This window comes from Ranitomeya variabilis, chromosome 4 (genome assembly GCF_051348905.1).
Source record: "Ranitomeya variabilis isolate aRanVar5 chromosome 4, aRanVar5.hap1, whole genome shotgun sequence".
Classification (NCBI taxonomy): domain Eukaryota; kingdom Metazoa; phylum Chordata; class Amphibia; order Anura; family Dendrobatidae; genus Ranitomeya; species Ranitomeya variabilis.
Window position 1 is genome coordinate 44,824,208 of NC_135235.1, and position 23,003 is coordinate 44,847,210.

General features: G+C 41.8%; 1 protein-coding gene across 1 annotated transcript in view; it reads right to left on the reverse strand.

Annotated features, from left to right (window-relative positions):
• TCERG1L (transcription elongation regulator 1 like) overlaps positions 1-20,417 on the reverse strand; it is a 268,237-nt gene extending 247,820 nt beyond the window's left edge. The window contains exons 1-2 of the mRNA XM_077258434.1: positions 19,942-20,417; positions 11,337-11,480 (exon numbers count right to left, since the gene is read on the reverse strand). Coding sequence (XP_077114549.1) covers positions 11,337-11,480; positions 19,942-20,211 — 414 coding nt within the window. The 5' untranslated portion in view covers positions 20,212-20,417. The remainder of the gene's footprint in view (positions 1-11,336; positions 11,481-19,941) is intronic.
• Between the last annotated feature and the right edge of the window lie 2,586 nt (positions 20,418-23,003).

Consider the following 23,003-nt stretch of genomic DNA (forward strand, 5'->3'; position numbering starts at 1 on the left):
TTTTTATTGGTAACATTTTCGGGCACGTGACATTTTTTGATTGCTTTTTATTCCAATTTTTGTGAGGCAGAATGACCAAAAACCAGCTATTCATGAATTTCTTTTGGAGGAGACGTTTATACCGTTTCGCGTTTGGTAAAATTGATAAAGCAGTTTTATTCTTCGGGTCAGTACGATTACAGCGATACCTCATTTATATAATTTTTTCATGTTTTGGCGCTTTTATACGATAAAAACTATTTTATAGAAAAAATAGTTATTTTGGCATCGCTTTATTCTGAGGACTATAACTTTTTTATTTTTTTTGCTGATAATGATGTATGGCAGCTCTTTTTTTGCGGGACAAAATGACGCTTTCAGCGGTACCATGGTTATTTATATCTGTCTTTTTGATCGCGTTTTATTCCACTTTTTATTTGGCGGTATTATAATAAAGGGTTGTTTTTTGCCTCGTTTTTTTTTTTCTTATGGTGTTTACTGAAGGGGTTAACTAGTGGGACAGTTTTATAGGTTGGGTCGTTACGGACACGGCGATACTAAATATGTGTACTTTTATTGTTTTTTTTTTTTTTTATTTAGATAAAGAAATGTTTTTATGGGAATAATATATATATATTTTTTTCTGTATTTAGGAATTTTTTTTTAATTTTTTTTCTTACACATGTGGAAATTTTTTTAAAAACTTTTTTACTTTGTCCCAGGGGGGACATCACAGATCGGTGATCTGACAGTTTGCACAACACTTACAGCGCTCCTGGCTTACCAGCGCCTGCACTGAGTAGGCACTCGGTAAGCCACCTCCCTCCCTGCAGGACCCGGATGCCGCGGCCATCTTGGATCCGGGACCTGCAGTGAGGAAGGAGGTAGGAGACCTTCGCAGCAACGTGATCACATCGCGTTGCTGCGTGGGTCTCAGGGAAGCCCGCAGGGATCCCCCTCCCTGCGCGATGCTTCCCTATACCGCCGGCACACCGCGATCATGTTTGATCGCGGTGTGCCGGGGGTTAATGTGCCGGGGGCGGTCCGTGACCACTCCTGGCACATAGCGCCGGATGTCAGCTGCAATAGGCAGCTGACACCCGGCCGCGATCGGCCGCGCTCCCCCCGTGAGCGCGGCCGATCGAGCTGGACGTACTATTCCGTCCTTGGGAAGTAGGGCCCACCCCACATGGACGGAATAGTACGTCCAATGACAGAAAGGGGTTAAAACAGTCTGAAAGAAACACTGTCTTTATGGTCCATAGCCACCAATCACAGCTCAGCTCTCATATCTTATACAGCTCTGCTGCTAAAATGATAGCGGAGTTACGTTTGCAAGGGGAAAAACAGACAGTTTTACTTTTAAATCATTCTGATAAATCAGCCCATGAATGTTATGAAAAAGTGTTACATTTAGTGCACCATTTTTCCCTGCACTTTGCTTAAAAAAATGCAGGTGTTAATGTATACAGAGTTTTCAGGAATGTTTTTGATGTTATAATCAGGTAATTCTAGTAATAATCCTTGAAGCACATGATAAATGAATCACATGATTAATAATATGCAAATCGCACCAAAAATTGCCAGAAAAAAACACAGGCACTGAACTGGTACTTTGTAAATAAGAAACCAGCCTGCCGATATTCTCATCTCTTTTATTTGCTCTGTCTACCTGTAAGACAACATGCGTAAAAAGTATGAAATGTGAAAAAAGTCTTAAAGTGGTTGTGTAATGCTCTTCTTCAGGAAGACACCTCTGCCCAGCTTCCTGTTTGAAGCAGGCGGTGACTTTCTACTTGATTGACAATTGGCATCATTGCGCAACTGGCCCAGTCTGAGCCCTCTCCAGTAATGCAAGCAGAACCAGCTTTGCATCAGAGGAGAACATGAGCACTGAAGCTGGTTGGATCTAGCAGTCCGTCCAGCCCCAGATATGTAACAACAAGCTCTATTAGAAAGTGCTGTGCTCCCTGTCTAGTCTAAGAGATCACTGACTGCAGAGTTGGCCGATAACCTTGACAGCAAGCTGTAAGCAATGTAATAGGAAAGCTTTCTGTTCTTGAGAAAGAGGGATCCAAGAAGTATCGTTTCTCCTTGCGGAGAGTGACATGTTAAGCATGCCGAGATGAAGAGACTTAAAGCCGCAATGCTTCTCTGGCAAAATATGCAAATTGTCTCTTCAGAGAGGAAGAGGATTAGAACTCTCTTGCCACCTATTGGAAGTAGCAATCCTAACAGTCAATGTCGACCCATTAACGAGCCTTGTCACATGACTTATGATAAAATCCAAACCAGAATCTCAATTTGCAGACACTGTGTTTCGGGGTACTGCCCCTCGTCAGTGCAAAGTGTGAGATCTGATTTGGCTGTGTGAGAGGCGTCTGACCGGGATCCAAAAAGTATCATTTCTCATTGTGGAGATATACAAAATTGTCTTTTCAGCATTTTTCTTGAGTAACAAATTAGTTGCAAAGTTGCTTGTTTTTCAAACACTTTGCAATTATAACCATTTTGGAATCATGAGAATGACGCTTTAAGCTATTTTTAAAACCCAAAAAATATTCATTAAATGGGATTCCAGGTTTATCATATTAATGATGCATCCTTAGATTAGGCTACCAGTATCAGATAGGTAGGAATCCAACATGCAGCCCCCCACCAGTCAGTTGTCTGCAGCAGCGGTGTCGTCTAGATGCAAACACATCTCTATTCACTGTGTAGTGGCCGCTCCCAGGTGCTGCAGCTTAATGCTCATTGGATTCTGCAGCATCTCAGAGCAACCACTGTGCAGTGAACTGAACTGTGCTATTTGACTCCTTCTCACTATCATATTTGATCGCCCCCATAGGGCAGTGGGGTACTCGGTACCGGGTCCTTCGGTTCTCAAGGGGATGTCACGGTGGCTGACCCGGTCCGTGGCCCTAGGGACGTCCGTTGTAAAAGGGAAAGGTCTTTAAAGGGATAGAGTTTATGTTCGTGACGCCACCTGTGGTATTCGTCAGGGTGACCGACGCTGCTTTAAGGGGTCCGCTGGGGTGATGTTATGGCAGCTAGATGGTATACCTTACCACAGGTGAAGTGTATACCCAGGGCTTCCCAGAGTGTAGATGGTGGATGGTGAGAGGTGCAGTGAAGAACGAGGTTGAAGTCTCTTTACCTTTTTACTGAAGTCTTCAGCATCCACAGTCCAGGGTACAGACCACAGGGCAGGCAGAGTCCAGCCGGTTTGGAGGCAAATCCAGGGTCCCCTTATCCAGGTGGAAATCAGTAGCCTTCCTCTAGCACCTGTGTGTTGTAGTACCTTACTGCTGAGCCTCTCATAAGGTCCTCCAACTGTTGTAGGTGTTCTAGATGTTATGTCTCTTTCTCTGTCCCCCAGATGGATGGGACAAACCCATATGACCATATGACCGGTGGCCTGAGGCTTTTTACAGGGACTCTAGCACACCCCGGCCTCTGAGAGTTGCCACCGTGCCTCCTGGGTGTAGGGGCAGACAGGTAACTTGCAATTAGCTGTCCTGCCAGTCTCTGAAGTAAAGCGTAGAGATCCTTACTCCCTCGGTATTCTGGCTACTGGAATTCTGCACCTCAGAAGGAGGCAGCCTCCTCCTGGCTGGTCTCCCTCTGATATTCCTCTCCTGTGCTCTGCTTTCCTGCACACTCTCTGCAATATGTTCGCTTTAGTGTCTTCTTCCAGGAGCTGCAGCCCTTCAGGTTCCAGGACTCCACTCCTTCCTCTCCCTCTGTCTTCCTGACAGGAACTGAACTCTGAACTCCCTTTCCCTCCAGATCAGGATCTTTTAACCCCTTCACCCCGAAGCCTGTTTTCACCTAACTGACACGGCCAATTTTTACAATTCTGACCACTGTCAATTTATGAGGTCATAACTCTGAAACGCTTCAACGGATCCTGGTGATTCTGAGACTGTTTTCTCGTGACATATTGTACTTTATGATAGTGGTAAAACTTCTTCGATATGACTTGCATTTATTTGTGAAAAAAAACAGAAATTTGTCTAAAATTATGAAAATTTCGCAATTTTCAAATATTTCGTTTTTATGCCCTTAAATTAGAGAGTTATATCACATAATATAGTTAATAAACAACATTTCCCACATGTCTGCTTTACATCAGCACAATTTTGGAAACATAATTTTTTTTTGTTAGGGAGTTATAAGGGTTAAAAGTTGAAAAGCGATTTCTCATTTTTGCAACAAAATTTGCAAAACCATTTTTTTTACGGACCACCTCACACTTGAAGTGACTTTGAGGGGTCTATATGACAGAAAATGCCCAAAAGTGACACCATTCTAAAAACTACACCCCTCAAGGTACTCAAAACCACATTCAAAAAGTTTATTAACCCTTCAGGTGCTTCACAGGAATTTTTGGAATGTCTAAAAAAAATTGAACATTTAACTTTTTTTTCACAAAATGTTTACTTCAGATCCAATTTGTTTTATTTTACCAAGGGTAACAGGAGAAATTGGACCAAAAAAGTCGTTGTAAAATTTGTCCTGAGTACGCCGATACCCCAAATGTTGGGGTAAACCATTGATTGGGCACATGGCAGAGCTCGGAAGGGAAGGAGCGCCATTTGACTTTTCAATGCAAAATTGGCTGGAATTGAGATCGGAACCCATGTCGTGTTTGGAGAGCCCCTGACGTGCCTAAACAGTGGAAACCCCCACAAGTGACACCATTTTGGAAAGTAGACCCTCTAAGGAACTAATCTAGATGGTGGTTAGCACTTTGAACCTCCAAGTGCTTCACAGAAGTTTATAATGTAGAGCCGTAAAAAAAATTAATATTAATTTTCACAAAAAATGATATTTTTGCCCCAAATTTTTTATTTTCCCAAGGGTAGCAGGATAAATTAGACCCCAAAAGTAGTTGTGCAATTTGTCCTGAGTACGCTGATACTTCATATATTGGGATAAACCACTGTTTGGGCGCATGGCAGAGCTCGGAAGGGAAGGAGCGCCATTTGACTTTTCAATGCAAAATTGGCTGGAATTGAGATCGGAACCCATGTCGTGTTTGGAGAGCCCCTGACGTGCCTAAACAGTGGAAACCCCCACAAGTGACACCATTTTGGAAAGTAGACCCTCTAAGGAACTAATCTAGATGTGTGGTGAGCACTTTGAACCTCCAAGTGCTTCACAGAAGTTTATAATGTAGAGCCATAAAAAAAAATTAATATTAATTTTCACAAAAAATGATCTTTTTGCCCCAAATTTTTTATTTTTCCAAGGGTAGCAGGATAAATTGAACCCCAAAAGTTGTGCAATTTGTCCTGAGTACGCTGATACTTCATATATGGGGATAAACCACTGTTTGGGCGCATGGCAGAGCTCGGAAGGGAAGGAGCGCCATTTGACTTTTCAATGCAAAATTTGCTGGAATTGAGATCGGAACCCATGTCGTGTTTGGAGAGCCCCTGATGTGCCTAAACAGTGGAAACCCCCACAAGTGACACCATTTTGGAAAGTAGACCCTCTAAGGAACTAATCTAGATGGTGGTGAGCACTTTGAACCTCCAAGTGCTTCACAGAAGTTTATAATGTAGAGCCGTAAAAAAAATTAATATTAATTTTCACAAAAAATGATCTTTTGCCCCCAAATTTTTTATTTTCCCAAGGGTAGCAGGATAAATTGGACCCCAAAAGTTGTTGTGCAATTTGTCCTGAGTACGCTGATACTTCATATATTGGGATAAACCACTGTTTGGGCGCATGGCAGAGCTCAGAAGGGAAGGAGCGCCATTTGACTTTTCAATGCAAAATTGGCTGGAATTGAGATCGGAACCCATGTCGTGTTTGGAGAGCCCCTGACGTGCCTAAACAGTGGAAACCCCCACAAGTGACACCATTTTGGAAAGTAGACCCTCTAAGGAACTAATCTAGATGTGTGGTGAGCACTTTGAACCTCCAAGTGCTTCACAGAAGTTTATAATGTAGAGCCATAAAAAAAATTAATATTAATTTTCACAAAAAATGATCTTTTTGCCCCAAATTTTTTATTTTCCCAAGGGTAGCAGGATAACTTGGACCCCAAAAGTTGTGCAATTTGTCCTGAGTATGCTGATACTTCATATATGGGGATAAACCACTGTTTGGGCGCATGGCAGAGCTCGGAAGGGAAGGAGCGCCATTTGACTTTTCAATGCAAAATTTGCTGGAATTGAGATCGGAACCCATGTCGTGTTTGGAGAGCCCCTGATGTGCCTAAACAGTGGAAACCCCCACAAGTGACACCATTTTGGAAAGTAGACCCTCTAAGGAACTAATCTAGATGGTGGTGAGCACTTTGAACCTCCAAGTGCTTCACAGAAGTTTATAATGTAGAGCCGTAAAAAAAATTAATATTAATTTTCACAAAAAATGATCTTTTTGCCCCAAATTTTTTGTTTTCCCAAGGGTAGCAGGATAAATTAGACCCCAAAAGTTGTTGTGCAATTTGTCCTGAGTACGCTGATACTTCATATATTGGGATAAACCACTGTTTGGGCGCATGGCAGAGCTCAGAAGGGAAGGAGCGCCATTTGACTTTTCAATGCAAAATTGGCTGGAATTGAGATCGGAACCCATGTCATGTTTGGAGAGCCCCTGACGTGCCTAAACAGTGGCAACCCCCACAAGTGACACCATTTTGGAAAATAGACCCTCTAAGGAACTAATCTAGATGTGTGGTGAGCACTTTGAACCTCCAAGTGCTTCACAGAAGTTTATAATGTAGAGCCGTAAAAGAAAATTAATATTAATTTTCACAAAAAATGATCTTTTTGCCCCAAAATTTTTTATTTTCCCAAGGGTAGCAGGATAAATTGGACCACAAAAGTTGTTGTGCAATTTGTCCTGAGTACGCTGATACTTCATATATTGGGATAAACCACTGTTTGGGCGCATGGCAGAGCTCGGAAGGGAAGGAGCGTCATTTGACTTTTCAATGCAAAATTGGCTGGAATTGAGATCGGAACCCATGTCGTGTTTGGAGAGCCCCTGACGTGCCTAAACAGTGGAAACCCCCACAAGTGACACCATTTTGGAAAGAAGACCCCATAAGGAACTTATCTAGATGTGTGGTGAGCACTTTTAACCCCCAATTGTTTCACTAAAGTTTAGAATGTAGCGCTATGAAAATTAAAGAATCATTTTTTCTTTCCACTAAATGATGTTTTAGCCCGCAATTTTTTTTCCCCAAGGGTAACCGGAGAAATTGGACCAAAAAAGTTATTGTCCAATTTGTCCTGAGTACGCTGATACCCCATACATTGGGGGGAACCACTGTTTGGGCGCACGGCAGAGCTCGGAAGGGAAGGAGCGCCGTTTGAAATGCAGACTTAGATGGATTGGTCTGCAGGTGTCATGTTGCATTTGCAGAGCCCCTGATGTACCTAAACAGTAGAAACCCCCCACAAGTGACCCCATATTGGAAACTAGACCCCCCACGGAACTTATCTAGATGTGTTGTGAGAACTTTGAACCAACAAGTGTTTCACTACAGTTTATCACGCAGAGCCGTGAAAATAAAAAATATTTTTTTTTCCACGAAAATTATATTTTAGCCCCCACGTTTTTATTTTCCCAAGGGTAAGGCTGGTTTCACACTTGCATTTTTATCTGCATGCGTTTTTTAAAAAAAACGCATGTGTGAAAAAACACATGTAAACGCGGTAAAACGCATGCGTTTTTTAGACGCATGCGTTTTTATAGAAAAACACAAGAAAACGAGAAAAAAACAAAAAACCCTAACCCTACCCCTAACCCTAACCTGAAATACGTGGCACTGAAATACATGGCACTGAAATACGTGGCACTGAAATACGTTTATATACGTATATACGTATATACGTATATACGTATATAAGTGCCACGATATTTCAGTGGCCACGTATTTAAGAGCCACGTTTATAAGTGCCATGTATATAAGTGCCACGTATATAAGTGCCACGTATATAAGTGCCACGTATTTCACGTAAATGCCACGATATTTCAGTGCCACGTATTTCACTGAAATATCGTGGCACTTAAATACGTGGCACTGAAATATCGTGGCACTGAAAGACGTGGCACTGAAATACATGTCACTGAAATATTGTGGCACTGAAATACGTGGCACTGAAATATCGTGGCACTGAAAGACATGGCACTGAAATATTGTGGCACTGAAATATCGTGGCACTGAAATACGTGGCACTGAAATACGTGGCACTGAAATACGTGGCACTATGACTGTCAGAAAATGTTCATTAAATGGTTAGGGGTGAGTTTAGGGGTAGGTTTAGGGTTAGGGTTTGGATCCCTTTATCACCTTGATGGTGGTGGGTGACTTTTCAGTGTGTGTTCTGGTTTTTTTCTATAAAAACGCATGCGTTTTTAACGCAAACAAACGTGTTGAGATCGGACGCCATGTCGCGTTTGGAGAGCCCCTGATGTGCCTAAACAGTGAAAACTCCCCAATTCTAACTGAAACCCTAACCCCAACCCTAACCCCAGCCCTAACCCTAGCCCTAACCCCAACCCTAACCCTAGCCCTAACCCTAGTCCTAACCCTAGCGCTACTTTCACACTGGCGTTTTTTTGCATACGTCGCAATGCTTCGTTTTGGTGAAAAAACGCATCCTGCAAAGTCATCTGCAGGATGCATTTTTTCCCCATAGACTAACATTAGCGACATATTGACACACGTCGCAAGCGTCGTGCGACGGTTGCGTCGTGTTGTGGCAGACCGCCGGCAGCAAAAAACATTACATGTAACTTTTTTTGTGCCGACGGTCCACCATTTCCGACCGCGCATGCGCGGCTGGAACTCCGCCCCCACCTCCCCGCACCTCACAATGGGGCAGCGGATGCGTGGAAAAACAGCATCCGCTGCCCCCGTTGTGCGACGCTTGCACAGTATGCGTCAGTATGTCGGGCCGACGCAGCGCGACGGCCCCGTACCGACGCTAGTGTGAAAGTAGCCCAACGGGAAAATGGAAATAAATATATTTTTTTAAATTGTATTATTTTTCCCTAACTAAGGGGGTGATGAAGGGGGATTTGATTTACTTTTATAGCGTTTTTTGGGCGGATTTTTATGGTTGGCAGCCATCACACACTGAAAGACGCTTTTTATTGCAAAAAATAGTTTTTGCATCACCACATTTTGAGAGCTATAATTTTTCCATATTTTGGTCCACAGAGTCATGTGAGATCTTATTTTTTGCGAGACGAGTTGTCGTTTTTATTGGTACCATTTTCGGGTACATGACATTTTTTGATCGCTTTTTATTCCGATTTTTGGGAGGCGGAATGAACAAAAATCAGCAATTCCTGAAATTCTTTTAGGGGGGGCGTTTATACCATTCCGCGTTTGGTAAAAAGGATAAAGCAGTTTTATTCTTCGGGTCAGTACGATTACAGCGATACTGCATTGATGTAATTTTTTTTATGTTTTGGCGCTTTTACACAATAAAAACTATTTTATCTAAAAAAATTATTGTTTTTGCATCGCTTTATTCTGAGAGCTATAACTTTTTTATTTTTCTGCTGATGATGCTGTATGGCGGCTTTTTTTTGTGGGACAAGATGATGTTTTCAGCGGTACCATGCTTATTTATATCCGTCTTTTTGATCGCGTGTTATTCCACTTTTTGTTTGGCGGTATGAGAATAAAGCGTTGTTTTTTTCCTCGTTTTTTTTTTTTTTTACGGTGTTCACTGAAGGGGTTAACTAGTGATATAGTTTTATAGGTGGGGTCGTTACAGACGCGGCGATACTAAATATGTGAACTTTTATTGTGTGATTTTTTTTTTATTTAGATAAAGAAATGTATTTATGGGAATTTTTTTTTTTTCTTTATTTAGGAATTTTTTTTTTTTTTTTTTTTTTACACATGTGGAAATTTTTTTTTTAACTTTTTTACTTTGTCCCAGGAGGGGACATCACAGATCGGTGATCTGACAGTGTGCACAGCACTCTGTCAGATCATCGATCTGACAGGCACATTGCAGAGGCTTGCCGGCGCCTGCTATGAGGAATTCTCAGCAGACGCTGGCAAGCAGGGTCATCTCATGACCCGGAAGGAGTCCCGCGGCCATCTTGGATCCGGGGACTCCTTCCAGGTCACCGGAGCAGCGCGATCTCATCACGTTGCTCCGGTGGGAGAGCGCAGGGAGCCCCCGTCCCTGCGCGATCCCCCTCTATGCCGCTGTCACTATTGACAGCGGCATCAGAGGGGTTAAATGCCCGCGATCGGCGATAGTGCCGATCGTGGGCATTGCTGCGGGGTGTCTGCTGTCATATACAGCTGACACCCGCACCCGATCACCGCGGCTCTCAGCGAGAGACCGCGGTGATCGGGGAGCTGTACTAGTACTGCGGCTGTCAGTAATGCAGTGCCGGCAGTGCAGTACTAGTACGGCGCATGTCGGGAAGGGGTTAAAGGGGAGTTCACCTAAAACAGGCTTAGAGCTCCCCCTTCTGGTCTGGAGTGTGAACATGTTGCATGCATTGTGTTTACCTGGTGAGGAGATCTCTTTTATTGCCTTCAAACGTAACATCACTCCCCCCTAGAGGAGAATGACATTACTGCAATGACCAGAACCCTGGGACGCTACAATATCACCACCAGCTCTGCATACAGCTGGTTGGTGACGATAGGTCTTGATATATCATTAATATCATAAGCCTTGAAAACCCCTTTAAGCTGTCCTTCCAGCTGTCAAGAGTCCATCCCTCAGTGTGTCTGAAATATAGTTATTGATGGCTCAGCCATTCAATCTGGTACAGGGGCCTGGTGAAGCTGTCAGTGCTTTGATTGACAGCTCAGTGTCCAGTCTGGTGCAGGGGCGTGCTGAGTTGTTGGTGTTTTGATTGACAGCTCAGGCATTCAATCTGAGACTGGGAGGTGCTGGCTGTCTCCAGGTTTTCATTGTTCTAGGTGATTGCCTCGCTTCTTAACTGGCCTGTTAGTCCCAGAACTCTGCATTTGAGTGGTTTGTCTCTCTGTTCCTTGTGTTCTGTTTGTTGATATTTTGCTGCCTGACCTTAGACCTCGTTCTGACCATTCATCTCTTTAACCCCTTTGCTCTGATCCGCTATCCTCCTGGTATTTTGACCTTCGCCTGTTTCATGTCTATGCCTTTGTTTCTTCCTTCTGTTTTGTTTTAGACCTTGGACGCCTTAACCATTCGAACTCACGGTTTGTCTGTGAGAAGTGACTCAGTGTCACACCAGCATTATCAGTGAAATATGTGGACAGGAAAAGAGCCAGTCTAAGCTGGGCTCCCAATGAATATAGGTGAAGCGTGACCTTGTGCTCCACCCAAAAGTATGATCAGAGTGGAAAAGGAAATGTAAATTATAGTTACCTTGCAATTAGGTGCTTTCTTTTCAACCCAACATTTTCCTGCATGAGGGGGGATGGTAGACGTGTAAACATGTGGCAAAAGGGGAATAATCTCAACACTTGAAGTAGGTGAAAATCCAAATGCAGGAGAAGGACCTCCAACCCACTGTGAAAGAAATTACAAAAAGTTAGTGCTGGAGCACTCAATGTGGTAAACACTAGCAAAACAGCGCTGCATGATGAGCAGCATAGTATAGTATGTTGGGGACCATGACCTATAAGAAGGCATTGTCCAGTAGTGGACAAGCCCTTTTAAAAAAAAATATTCTTATTGTTTTAAGTGCATGGTCACCTTTGAGAAGTTTTCTTTTTTAAACTTATGTGCATTTTTGCAATAGGTTTTCTTTAAAAATGTTAAACCATTTAAATTTCACAGTCGCAAACACATTTTGTACTGTCATGCAAACACAAAGGGTGTAGAAGCCAAATGGTCTGGAATTTTCTGAAAACCCATTGCAAAAAGTCTACTTCACCAAAATTACATGCAGCCAAATATAAAAAAAGATGACATAATATAAAGTATATGATATAATTTTCGGTATTATCTGTATGGAGAAATCATTATGTGCATTATGTGATATCATGTATTATGTGCAGCAGTGGTCTTGTAATTTTCTATATTTCACTTCTGCGACTTTGTAATTCCACGATCTATAAATTATATCTTTAATAAGTAGATTTTTTTTCCCTGTGATATCCCTGTGTGTAATATCTCTGTGCTGTGACATCATCTTGTGGAAGATCTATACTGTATGATGTGACGTCACTTAAAGGGAATCTGTCAGCAGTTTTTGTTATCTCATCTGAGAGCATCATAATGTAGGCAAAGAGAAGTGGAATCCAATGATGTATCACTTAGTTTACTGGATGCAGCCGTTCTGGCTGAATCAGAGTTTTTAGATTTAGCAGTGAAACAGAGCTGTGAGAGCTAACCCCGCCCACACCAGGCTCTGTGTGTGCAAAGTCCATAGATAATGAGCTGCCCATCACACAAGGGGGCGTGCTGCATTAATGCTCATAGGGCCTGCTAGTTACAGCAATGACAAGCTACTGGACTTAAAACAATTATTGTAAGCAAACAAAACCTTAGAGCTTGATAAGAGAGGAATCACTGAAATCTGTGTTTAGCCCCTACAGCACGCTGTCTTCAGATTACATATCAAAAACCTGCTGACAGATTCCCTTTAATTCATTATCTGCACTGAAAGGCCACTTTATAAGGAACACCACCACTTCCACTATTGGAGCTTCTGTGTAAAAAAAAATAAGAAACACGACCTCATAATGCAGCATAAAATTATTTTTATTGTGAATCAACATTATTACGGGATGTGAGCAACTTTGACCAAGGTCTGGCCATCACTGCTACACTGGCTGGGGCTGGTATTATGCAAAGCTGCCAAGAGTATTGATTAGGGCGACATATCCGGCATAAGGATCCTGTAGCTATGAACAACTCATTAACAAATGGGCCAGAGGTGGATGTGAAGAATCATTCTGACAAACGTGGTGCAAAACTTAATGTCAACCGGTCACCAAATTTGTCATGTGTGTGTGAACAAATACCACCACCTTCATCAGCGCCAGTGATAAATTCAACAAAGTTGTATATTATCGGGTGACGTCCCCCCTGGGAACCCATCCCAAATTTTTTTTTAATTGCTCCCCACTGTATGTAAATCCAGATGTTCTGGTCCGATGGGTGTAATTGCTGTGGCGTCTGTTCCTCCTCTCCACTGGTAATCGCCATCCTCTGGGTTTAATTGATGAGATGGATGCATCCTGCATCATCCACATAGCCAGGAACATGGCAGGCGCACTTTGCTCTGCACTGCTGCAGGCTGAGCATAAAGCATAACTGTGCATGCTGTCCATGCCGGCGCATGCACAGTTGTGTTTTATGCTTTGCCAGTAATAGGGCAGAGCAAAGTGCGCCTGCCCCAACTGGCGATGCTCTGTGCAGGCGTGAGATTTCATTAGGCTACAGTATGTAGATGGCGCAGAATCAAACCCGGCTATTAACAGTGGAAAGGAGGGACAGACGCCGCACGAATGATGCCCATCAGACCAGACCATCCGAATTTGTATACACCATGGGAGCAATTCAAAAGGTTTTGGTTTTTGTAATTTATTATTAGCAATTCAGCAACTCAGCTGTGGCTGCCATTTTGCTGAAATGTGAATGGCCAACAAAAGGGGAAAAAAAATCCCTCTGGTGCTTATTGCCCACCGTCCGTCTGTCATGGCCTCTTCTTTCCCAAGTCGCATGCCGATATCTTCACTCTACAACAGAACTCCTGGCTGCAACCAGGCCTCGGAGGTCATGGAGATGATATGACGTGCTATGACATCCAAGACCTGGTTATGACCGGAAGTTGTGTTCTAGAGTGAAGACACTGTGACTGCAGAAAGAAGAGGATCAAAGACCAGGCGGGCAGGCAACGGGGACCTGAGCTAGAAGTGATGTATGAGCAGGTGAGTGGTGAGGTGGCTATTAGTGTTTTGGGGTTTTTTACATGATGTTATGCTTTGGGGGTCTGGAGAGATTTGAGAGCCCATTGTGGAACAATCATTTCAAGGAGAAAAACTTGCGTATCAGAATTCCATGTAAAATCTGAGAAGTATAATAGAGACACGTCACCACTTCTGTATTTCTCACCCACTCCTGGTTTTCGATTACAAATACTGATGTAAAATACTGACCAAATACTGAACGCGGGAACAATGCCTTAGCGAAATGATGCAGTTCTGAAGGCCAAAAGAGCTCCAAACGCGCTCCTAGGAGGTTGTCTCTAATACAGATACCTTTCATTGCATAGAGTGTGACATTACTGTGTGCGTCATCATAGTCCATTGGGAAAAGACACAGGGCACAAATTAGAGGCCAAATTATCAGGTTCTTAAAATTCTGACCGCACTTGCTGGTAAAGGTGGTCATACAGGACTTCGGACAAAATTTGGGTATAATTTCAAATTTTGCTATGGGACCACCTGAGTAGTATCTGAGTGCATTTGTAATACCAACTAAATGCCCCCTTCAAGAGTGGAAGGCATGTGAGCGGTTGTTCAATAGCGTTTTGCACATGTGTCCCCTCTCCATTTATGCTAAATGGCATAAGGCTAGATATTCATATTAATTGGGACTATGTCTGCACAGACTGGTACTGTAGGGACATGCACCGTACACAAGAGAGCTGGTAAGGCCTAGTTTTCAATTTAGTGATGCATTTCAAGGAGGGATAACAGATGAACTCCCCAGTGAAGAGTTTTAAGATAAGATGCTCCAGAATTGCAATTACATAGGATATTTACATATTTTTTTTAAATAAATATTGCCTAAAAAATGCTATCTGTGTCATATAATGTCACGTAGAAGGTGATATTAAGATTCAAAGTGTATCTGGCATCATATTTCCCAAATCAAACTGCCTACATTATTACATAAACCTCTTATACCTGATGAAAATTCATGTCAGAATGGCTGATATCAAAATTCACATTTTGTGAACCCAACTAAAGAGTAAGAGAGTTGATTAATACAAATGTATTTACTCTCTGCCCACGCAGCCTGTCTGACAGCTGCAGCTTGCACTGAGCTTTGAGAGATCTCAGCAGGGAGGAGGAACACTGAGGAGCTATCAATCAGGTTATGTAGGCTTTGATTGAATTTACACTTTAAAAAACTTATGGTTAAAAAATGAATGTCAGTGTCTGTAAGTATACCAGTTTCATTAGGTCTAAGAAATCTTTTTAATATATATATATATGTTTTTTTGGCAACTCTGGTTTTACAAATGAAATAAATGCAGCTTCCAGTTACTTATCACCTTTTCCTTCTGATAGTTGGAATGAAAACCTGACCACCAGGGTTTGTCCCCAAATGATCCTGTCCAAAAATGTCCTGCACAGGAATAGCCTCTAAAAAGGGACCTCCATGCCCAAAATATCTTGTTTGCCTTCATCTTTTTTCTTGTCTTTGTTTAACTTTCCACATAGATCTTGTTGAATCATCCAGTCTGTCTTAGGATATGACCGCCATTTGCTTCTGGCACATGTTTGACTCGTAAATTAAAGGGGTATTCCCATCTCCAAGATCCTACCCAATGTGTAGTAGGTGTAATAATAATAATATTAGCAAATACCTCCAATTTGAAATGTAGTATAGTTCTTCTGATTCTCTATGTCTCTTTCCTCATGTGCAGGCACTGCAGGACCTTAGGTATCTATGGTTACGACCACTAGCAACCATGGATACCTAAGGTCCTGTAATTCCCTGCACATGAGGAAAGAGACATAGCAAATCAGAAAAACTATACTACAATTCTAATTGAAGGAATTTGCTATTATTATTATTATTATCATTATTATTATAGCAACTACATATTGGGATAGGATCTTGGAGATGGGAATACCCCTTTAACTACTACTGAAGGAAGTTTCCAGCATTGATGAAAGATAAGCACTAACTGGCCTTTTACTATTTAGGATTTAGGGAGGGCTGTGAAATCTGAAGTTGATAAAATGTATTATATTTAGAAAGAATATTTATTTTACATCTGGGACATATTAAACCATTGATGACATATTGGCAACACCCCTTTAAATGATTCAGACAAGAATGGATCACTGATCATTAATAATACTGGACATTTTAGTAAACCTGTCATAAGGCTTCATAATAAAAGTTCAGTATTGTCAGAGGTGTGCTTTAGATGTTTTCGATGTTCCCCCACACAATAAAGGTCCTTGGGCAATTGTCCATTTTGCCCTCTCTTTAACCTAAGCTCATTCTAGTTCATAATATTGGATCATTGATCTGTGGTTTCTTCTACACTAATTTTTTTAAAATAAAGCAAAACGTTCAGGAAAACCTCCAAAACGGCAAATTAATTATCTTACTGCAGCAACAATTCCATGCATTTTTTTTTCAATTAAGTCTTGTAAGTCAACCGCAGCTCAGCCCCTTCATGTATAAATTGCTATTAACTAACCATCCGTTCGTGACCCCTTTTCCTGATTTCCCTTTACTTTCCACTCTTCCCAAATTTTTTTAAATTTTTTTCTAAAATTTGTCATTTCTCAATCCTTATACAGACATTCACACAATCATTGAATAATGAAGGAGACCCAAGAGGGCTTTCACTAATGGACAGGATTTAAGCGTCACGATGAAGAAGCAGATATATACATTTTTTAGGAAGATACTGATGTCATCCAGTAAAATATATATGTACATATCTCCCATTAGTCCATATTGGTGACTTTTAGCTTTGATATATGCTTTCATATGAAGACAACATGCGGCATCCTACTCTACAGCCATCGTATTGCTTCCCTGGATGCAGCATGTGGATTAGGCACTGCAGATACAGAGTAATAACAACTGTAATAAGCACTTGGGACTTAGGGGTTAAAAATGTAGCATACGGGTCCCATCTATGCACTATGTACTATGCCTAAATCTACTAGATCAAATGCATATTGGAAAATATTTTGGAAACCCTTAGTAGTATTTTGATCTATGGTTGTCCTGTTGACCTATCTAAACGCAGAGTTCTCGCAATGAAGTCAACAATTTAATAACAAAGTCAACACTGCAACATCAGTGACAATCAGGATGCAAGTGACCGATCTACAAAAACAATCAGGATGCAAGTGACCAATGTACAAAAAACACATAAGAGTAGACTCACTTTGTTCTAGTAATAGCGGCGTTACTTTGGGCTCCGAATATTAACCCAACCGATACCGCGTCTGATCACTTTATCTCCATTTCTCTAATGTTCCCAAGTCTTTATATATGAAGGGAATCCGATCCCGGTACAGAATCTTATATAACCACCCTTAGATTCAAGGGATTCCCATCTTGTACATTTATATGCCAGAAGTGTCTGATAGTTTGCGGTTCCTCCGCTGGGACCTGAGAGGTGGCAGCACATGCGCAGCTTGCGCTCTCCAGTCATCCGTTTGGGAGTTCCAAAAATTGCAAATCAAGTGTGACGGGGATACACCCTTCAGTAAAAGCTCTAAAATAAAAGGAACCCAGCACAAAGTTATTCCCACTTATCACCCGTTTTGTGCATTGATTACACATAATTTTGTTAGGGTTTATTAGAAAATGTACATTTAGAAAAATATTTAAAAAATTCACTTTATTAATTAGGTTTTGAAAATCTGATAAAAATATGTCAATCAGCAGATCTGTACTAAATGTTAGACTTTATGTATGTCTTTATTGGAGAATGCTGCTTGTTTCTATGTAAGTACAGAATGAGCAGACAGGACTCTATATACTAGGAACTAGAGGGACAGGTGGGGTATGGGACCCCGGAGCTCAGCACCAGGGGATGCCAACAAGCAGCTAAGTCATTCACAAGCCAGCATCGTCTAGGTGGCCATGATCCCTGAAGTCTGTTAATTAGGAACCAATTAACCCAGATCACATTTTGGAAGGGATAAGAACATATAAAACAAATTTCCAATCATTTACAAGAGGCTGTCAACCCCTAATAAACTACTTTTAACCAAGCAAATTATTGCATATAGTAAGAGCTCTCTAAAAAAAAAATCTTTGAGAAGACCACCTCTTATCAAGACCCAATTATCCCTTCTTCTATAGATTTTTCGGAAAATCACCTGTCTAGAAAAGAACATTTGAGTGCAACGTTTGGTGTGAAACCTCAACAGGTTTTTTCATTTATTTATTTATTTATTTATTTATTATTTCAAGGGAACTATACACAAATTAGATAAAATATTAAAAGATGTCGCAGAATCAAATTTGAAGAGTTTTGCACCCCTGAGGTCTTGCATGGGACAGCGAAACATGACACACAAACATTATGGCACCAAAAGTTGCCAAATTCAGCTGCTACTCTTAAAAGCCCTACATATACAGACCATATATATATATATATATATATATATATATATATGTATATATATATATATATATATATATATTACAATACTTACATTTGATAGATAGATTGATAGATAGAAATATAGATATAGATATCTCTCTCTCTCTCTCTCTCTCTCTCTCTCTCTATATATATATATATATATATATATATATATATATATAAATATTAGATAGATAGATACTTAGTTATAATAATGATAATTTACATACACACACACACATATGTATGGTCTGTTGATTGACGAATGTCTATAAAAGGATTTGTTGGCTCTGGGATCCTCTAGTGGTCACTTGCTACTATGACACGTGATATGGAATTAAGAAAACTAAACATTCTTAACATTTCAAATAAGAACAAGAAGTGTTTCCTGAAATGCAAAATAGTTTTTAATTTGCAGTGAATTTTCTATTACCTATGAAATGTATAGTATACTTAGTATACTTTTATATAACCGAATGCAAAAAATGGATTAATTAAACTCAATCCTGATCGCTAGTAATACTCAGCAAAAAGAAAAAGATGAGCTGAAATGCAGAGTGTGTTCCTGACAAATAGTTTAATATTGTCGCTCCCATTGCACACAGCACAATGTTCCTTCCCTGTGTGATACCAAGCAGCGGATGAATTCCTCAAGAAATATTACTGGGGAGCTGTTATCTGCAAAGTACCGATGCAGCAGAGCTCAGTTTGTCATAAAACACAGCTCGGTACATCTCAACATGTTTTCTTATTACTGTAGGTAAGTCCACTGTTCTATCCTAACTCAGTGCAAAGCAAACACCTAATGAAAAATTCTGCCCTGCTACACAAATTTCCAATAATTAATATGAAGCTATCCAACCCCCAATTAACTCCTTTTAAAGAATCAAATCATCTGAAACATAGATAGATAGATAGATAGATAGATAGATAGATAGATAGATAATAGATAGATAGATAATAGATAAATAATAGATATATGGATAGATTATAGATAGATAACAGATAGATAATAAGATAGATAAATAATAGATGGATAGATTATAGATAGATAATAGATAGATAATAGATGATAGATAGATAATAGATAGATAGATAGATAATAGATAGATAGATAATAGATAGATATATAGATAATAGATAGGTAGAGAGATAGATAATAGATATATAATAGATAAATAATAGATGGATAGATTATAGATAGATAGATAGATAGATAGATAGATAGATAGATAGATAGATAGATAGATGTTAGCGCTTAAGAGCTATATCATAAATTCTATGTCTAATCTGTATCTAATGTATCAAGTTTCCCCACTTGTATATATGCAATCTATTTACTTTTAAGTATTTATTAATGTAAACATTTTCTTTTTTCCTATATATTTATTTATTTCTATATTTTTATCTTTTCATGTAGCTGCTTGGAGATGATTTAGAATTGATTTATTAATATAGAAGCTTCCAACTCAAATGACTTGTTTGCATCCAATGCAAAAAAAATAAATGGCACAATATAGTGTAGAAATGAAAGTTACGTTTATGAAAAGCCGTGTTCCATATGACCCACCTATGTTGCAGAATGTACGATAATTGATATTTAGTATACAGATCCCTGTTATACTGCAAACCATGCACATTTAGACTAAGGGGGAATTTTACCTGCCCATTTGCCAAAGGAAACTGGTGAACAGCAGGCTCTGGTGCAGTGGGCACTGACATCAAAGGTAGGAAAGGGTCGCAAGGGACTTGCCAGGCAGGTACCCCTTGTAGCAAAGGAGCAGGGTGAGGGCAGGATACAATAAATGGAGGGGGCACTGCACCTATCCGAAAGACACCAGGTGTTTCGGGGATCATACAAATCCAGGGAGCTGGTTCAGCATTCACCGGCCAGAGAAAGGGCTGTCGCTTGATTCTTGAAACGGGGAGCATCCTACATCTTAAATATCCAACTGCAAAAAGATTTTGCCTCCCACAGAATGGGGCTGGACTAGGGATGCCACCTCGCTTCCCCTTATCCCGTAATGGAAGTCTCCAGTAGTGATTGTGCCTCTAACATCCAGGAGCCAGTAAGAGCAGAAGTCCTGCATGCCGCTCTGCTGTGTGCAAGAGAACTGGGAAATAAGACTTCAGTGCTCAGTAGCCAGGCAGGCAGTCTCCTCCTTCCCCATCTCACTTAGCAATTCTCCCCCTCCCTGCTACCCTGCACGCACATCATACTACTGATGAGTATCTCACATCCCACACTCCATCCTGTCCGCAGCCTGAACACCACACGGCAGGTGTAAGATAAAACCGTCAGACGTAGATAATACGACTGCATGCTGGTTGTTATCCATCATATGTGGATGCTGGAAATTCATCACGGCACAGAGTCTTGTTAGGAAAATTAGCATTTCGACAGGTTTAACATTTCACAAAATGTGAAAAGCGTCTTCCGTTGAAAAAAGTTCTTATCTATTGACAGGACGTGGACCTGATCGGTGGAGGTCCGAGTGCTGGTACCTGCCCTGATCGGCAGAAAGGGGCACTTTGCAGCTCAACACTCGACTCGCGCTTTATGCACTCTCTATGACTTTGCTGAGAGCTGCACTCCGCTGTTTCCGATAGAGAATAAATGGAGCAATGATTGGGCATCCAACCTCTTGCTTCAGTTTGTAAAGGGAAAAAAGTGTCCCATTGGGGATAAAAAAAAAATCCTTGTTCTGCTGATTGGTGCACGTCCCAATGTCCCATCCCCACCGATGGGTAAGTTATCACCTATATTAAAGATTATTATTATTTATTATTATTTATTATTATAGAGCCATTTATTCCATGGCGCTTTACATGTGAGGAGGGGTATACATAATAAAAAACAGGTACAATAATCTTAATCAATACAAGTCATAACTGGTACAGGAGGAGACAGGACCCTGCCCGCTCACAATCTACAAGGGATGGGTGAGGGTAGAGTTGGTCGTGTAGCGGTTTGGTGGATCAGTGGTTACTGCAGGTTGTAGGCTTGACCGAAGAGGTGAGTCTTCAGGTTCTTTTTGAAGGTTTCTATGGTAGGCGAGAGTCTGATGTGTTGGGGTAGAGGGTTCCAGAGTATGGGGGAAGCACGGGTGAAGTCTTGGATGCGGTTGTGGGAAGAAGAGATGAGAGGGGAGTAGAGAAGGAGATCTTGTGTTAATCGGAGGTTACGTGCAGGAAAGTACCAGGAGACTAGGTCACAGATGTATGGAGGACACAGGTTGTGGATGGCTTTGTATGCCATGGTTAGAGTTTAGTACTGGAGTCTCTGCAGGGCCGTATTTAGAGTTTCTGCTGCCCTAGGCACTTTTAGTGCTGCCTCCCCCTTTGGTGAGTATGACACTATCGGCAGTGACTTCGGCAAAAATCGCTGATGTGAAAGTCGCCTTTTGCAGCAGATCCGGCAGTTTTTCCACGTCTGCCACGTAACGGATCACTTATGGCAGCACTGCGTTCAGCCTCATTCATTCCCTATGGTACTTGGGGACATGTGCAGCACTTGCGGTTTCGCAGCAATCCGGCAAATGTGGTATTTGCAGAAATGGAAAAAACGCTGCTAGCAGTGTTTTTTTGTCTCACCACAAGGGCAAAACCGCAAGTGCCGCACATGTCCGCAAGTAGCCATCACTACCTGTCCCTGCACCTTGCTAGCTCTTCCCTAAACATGTCTCCCTGACCTAAAACTACACTATAAAGCTTTAGAAAATCAATTAACTGACATTCCTACGATAATGAGGCTCCAGGCTACAGCGTAGACTGGGACAGGCAGTCTCCAGGTCTTCATTCTCTCTCTGAGGACACCCTCAGTCCCTGCCTCACTGCCTGTGCTGCACTGTGCACAGATGTCCCTCCACTGGACCCGGTAATTGCCGCTCGCAGTAGCATACTGGCAGAGGTGTACCTAGGGCTTCTGGCACCCGGGGCAAGAATTCACCAAGGACATATGTGGTTTTCACACTTAGTCATGTACCCACGAGCTCCTCTCCCTAATGCTCTCAATGATCAGTGAAAAATAGAGAAGCTGAAGAGAAGCTCGATGTCACAGGGCCACAAGTATGAAAGTCGCATATGAGTGAAGTGTCCATGTGACGACTACTGGAGCCTGCAGAGCTGAATACTGACATTGCAGGCTACTGAATTCTCACAACTAATGCACTGCACACTTTTAGGATTCTCCATGGCCGGTGGACGGTCATGTCAGCACAAGCATGCGATTTGTATACTTCTGACCACATTCTGACAAGACGTGCCTGGCCTCGCTCAGTTCATTTTCATTGAGTGAGGCCACACATGTCTAGTCAGCATGTGACCGCATGTATGTAGATCACAGCACAAGAGAATCCTGACAGCATGCAGTGCTCCCCCGTGTATGAATGGCTCCCCCTTCCCATCTTTGTATGCATGGCTCTGCTCCCCCTCCTCCCATCTTTGTATGCATGGCTCTGTTCCCCCTTCTCCCATCTTTGCATGCATGGCTCCCCCCTCCCATCTTTGTATGCGTGGCTCTGCTCCCCCTCCTCCCATCTTTGCATGCGTGGCTCTGCTCCCCCTCCTCCCATCTTTGTATGCATGGCTCTGCTCCCCCTCCTCCCATCTTTGGATGCGAGGCTCTGCTCCCCCTCCTCCCATCTTTGCATGTGTGGCTCTGCTCCCCCTCCTCCCACCTTTGTATGCATGGCTCCCCCCTCCCATCTTTGTATGCGTGGCTC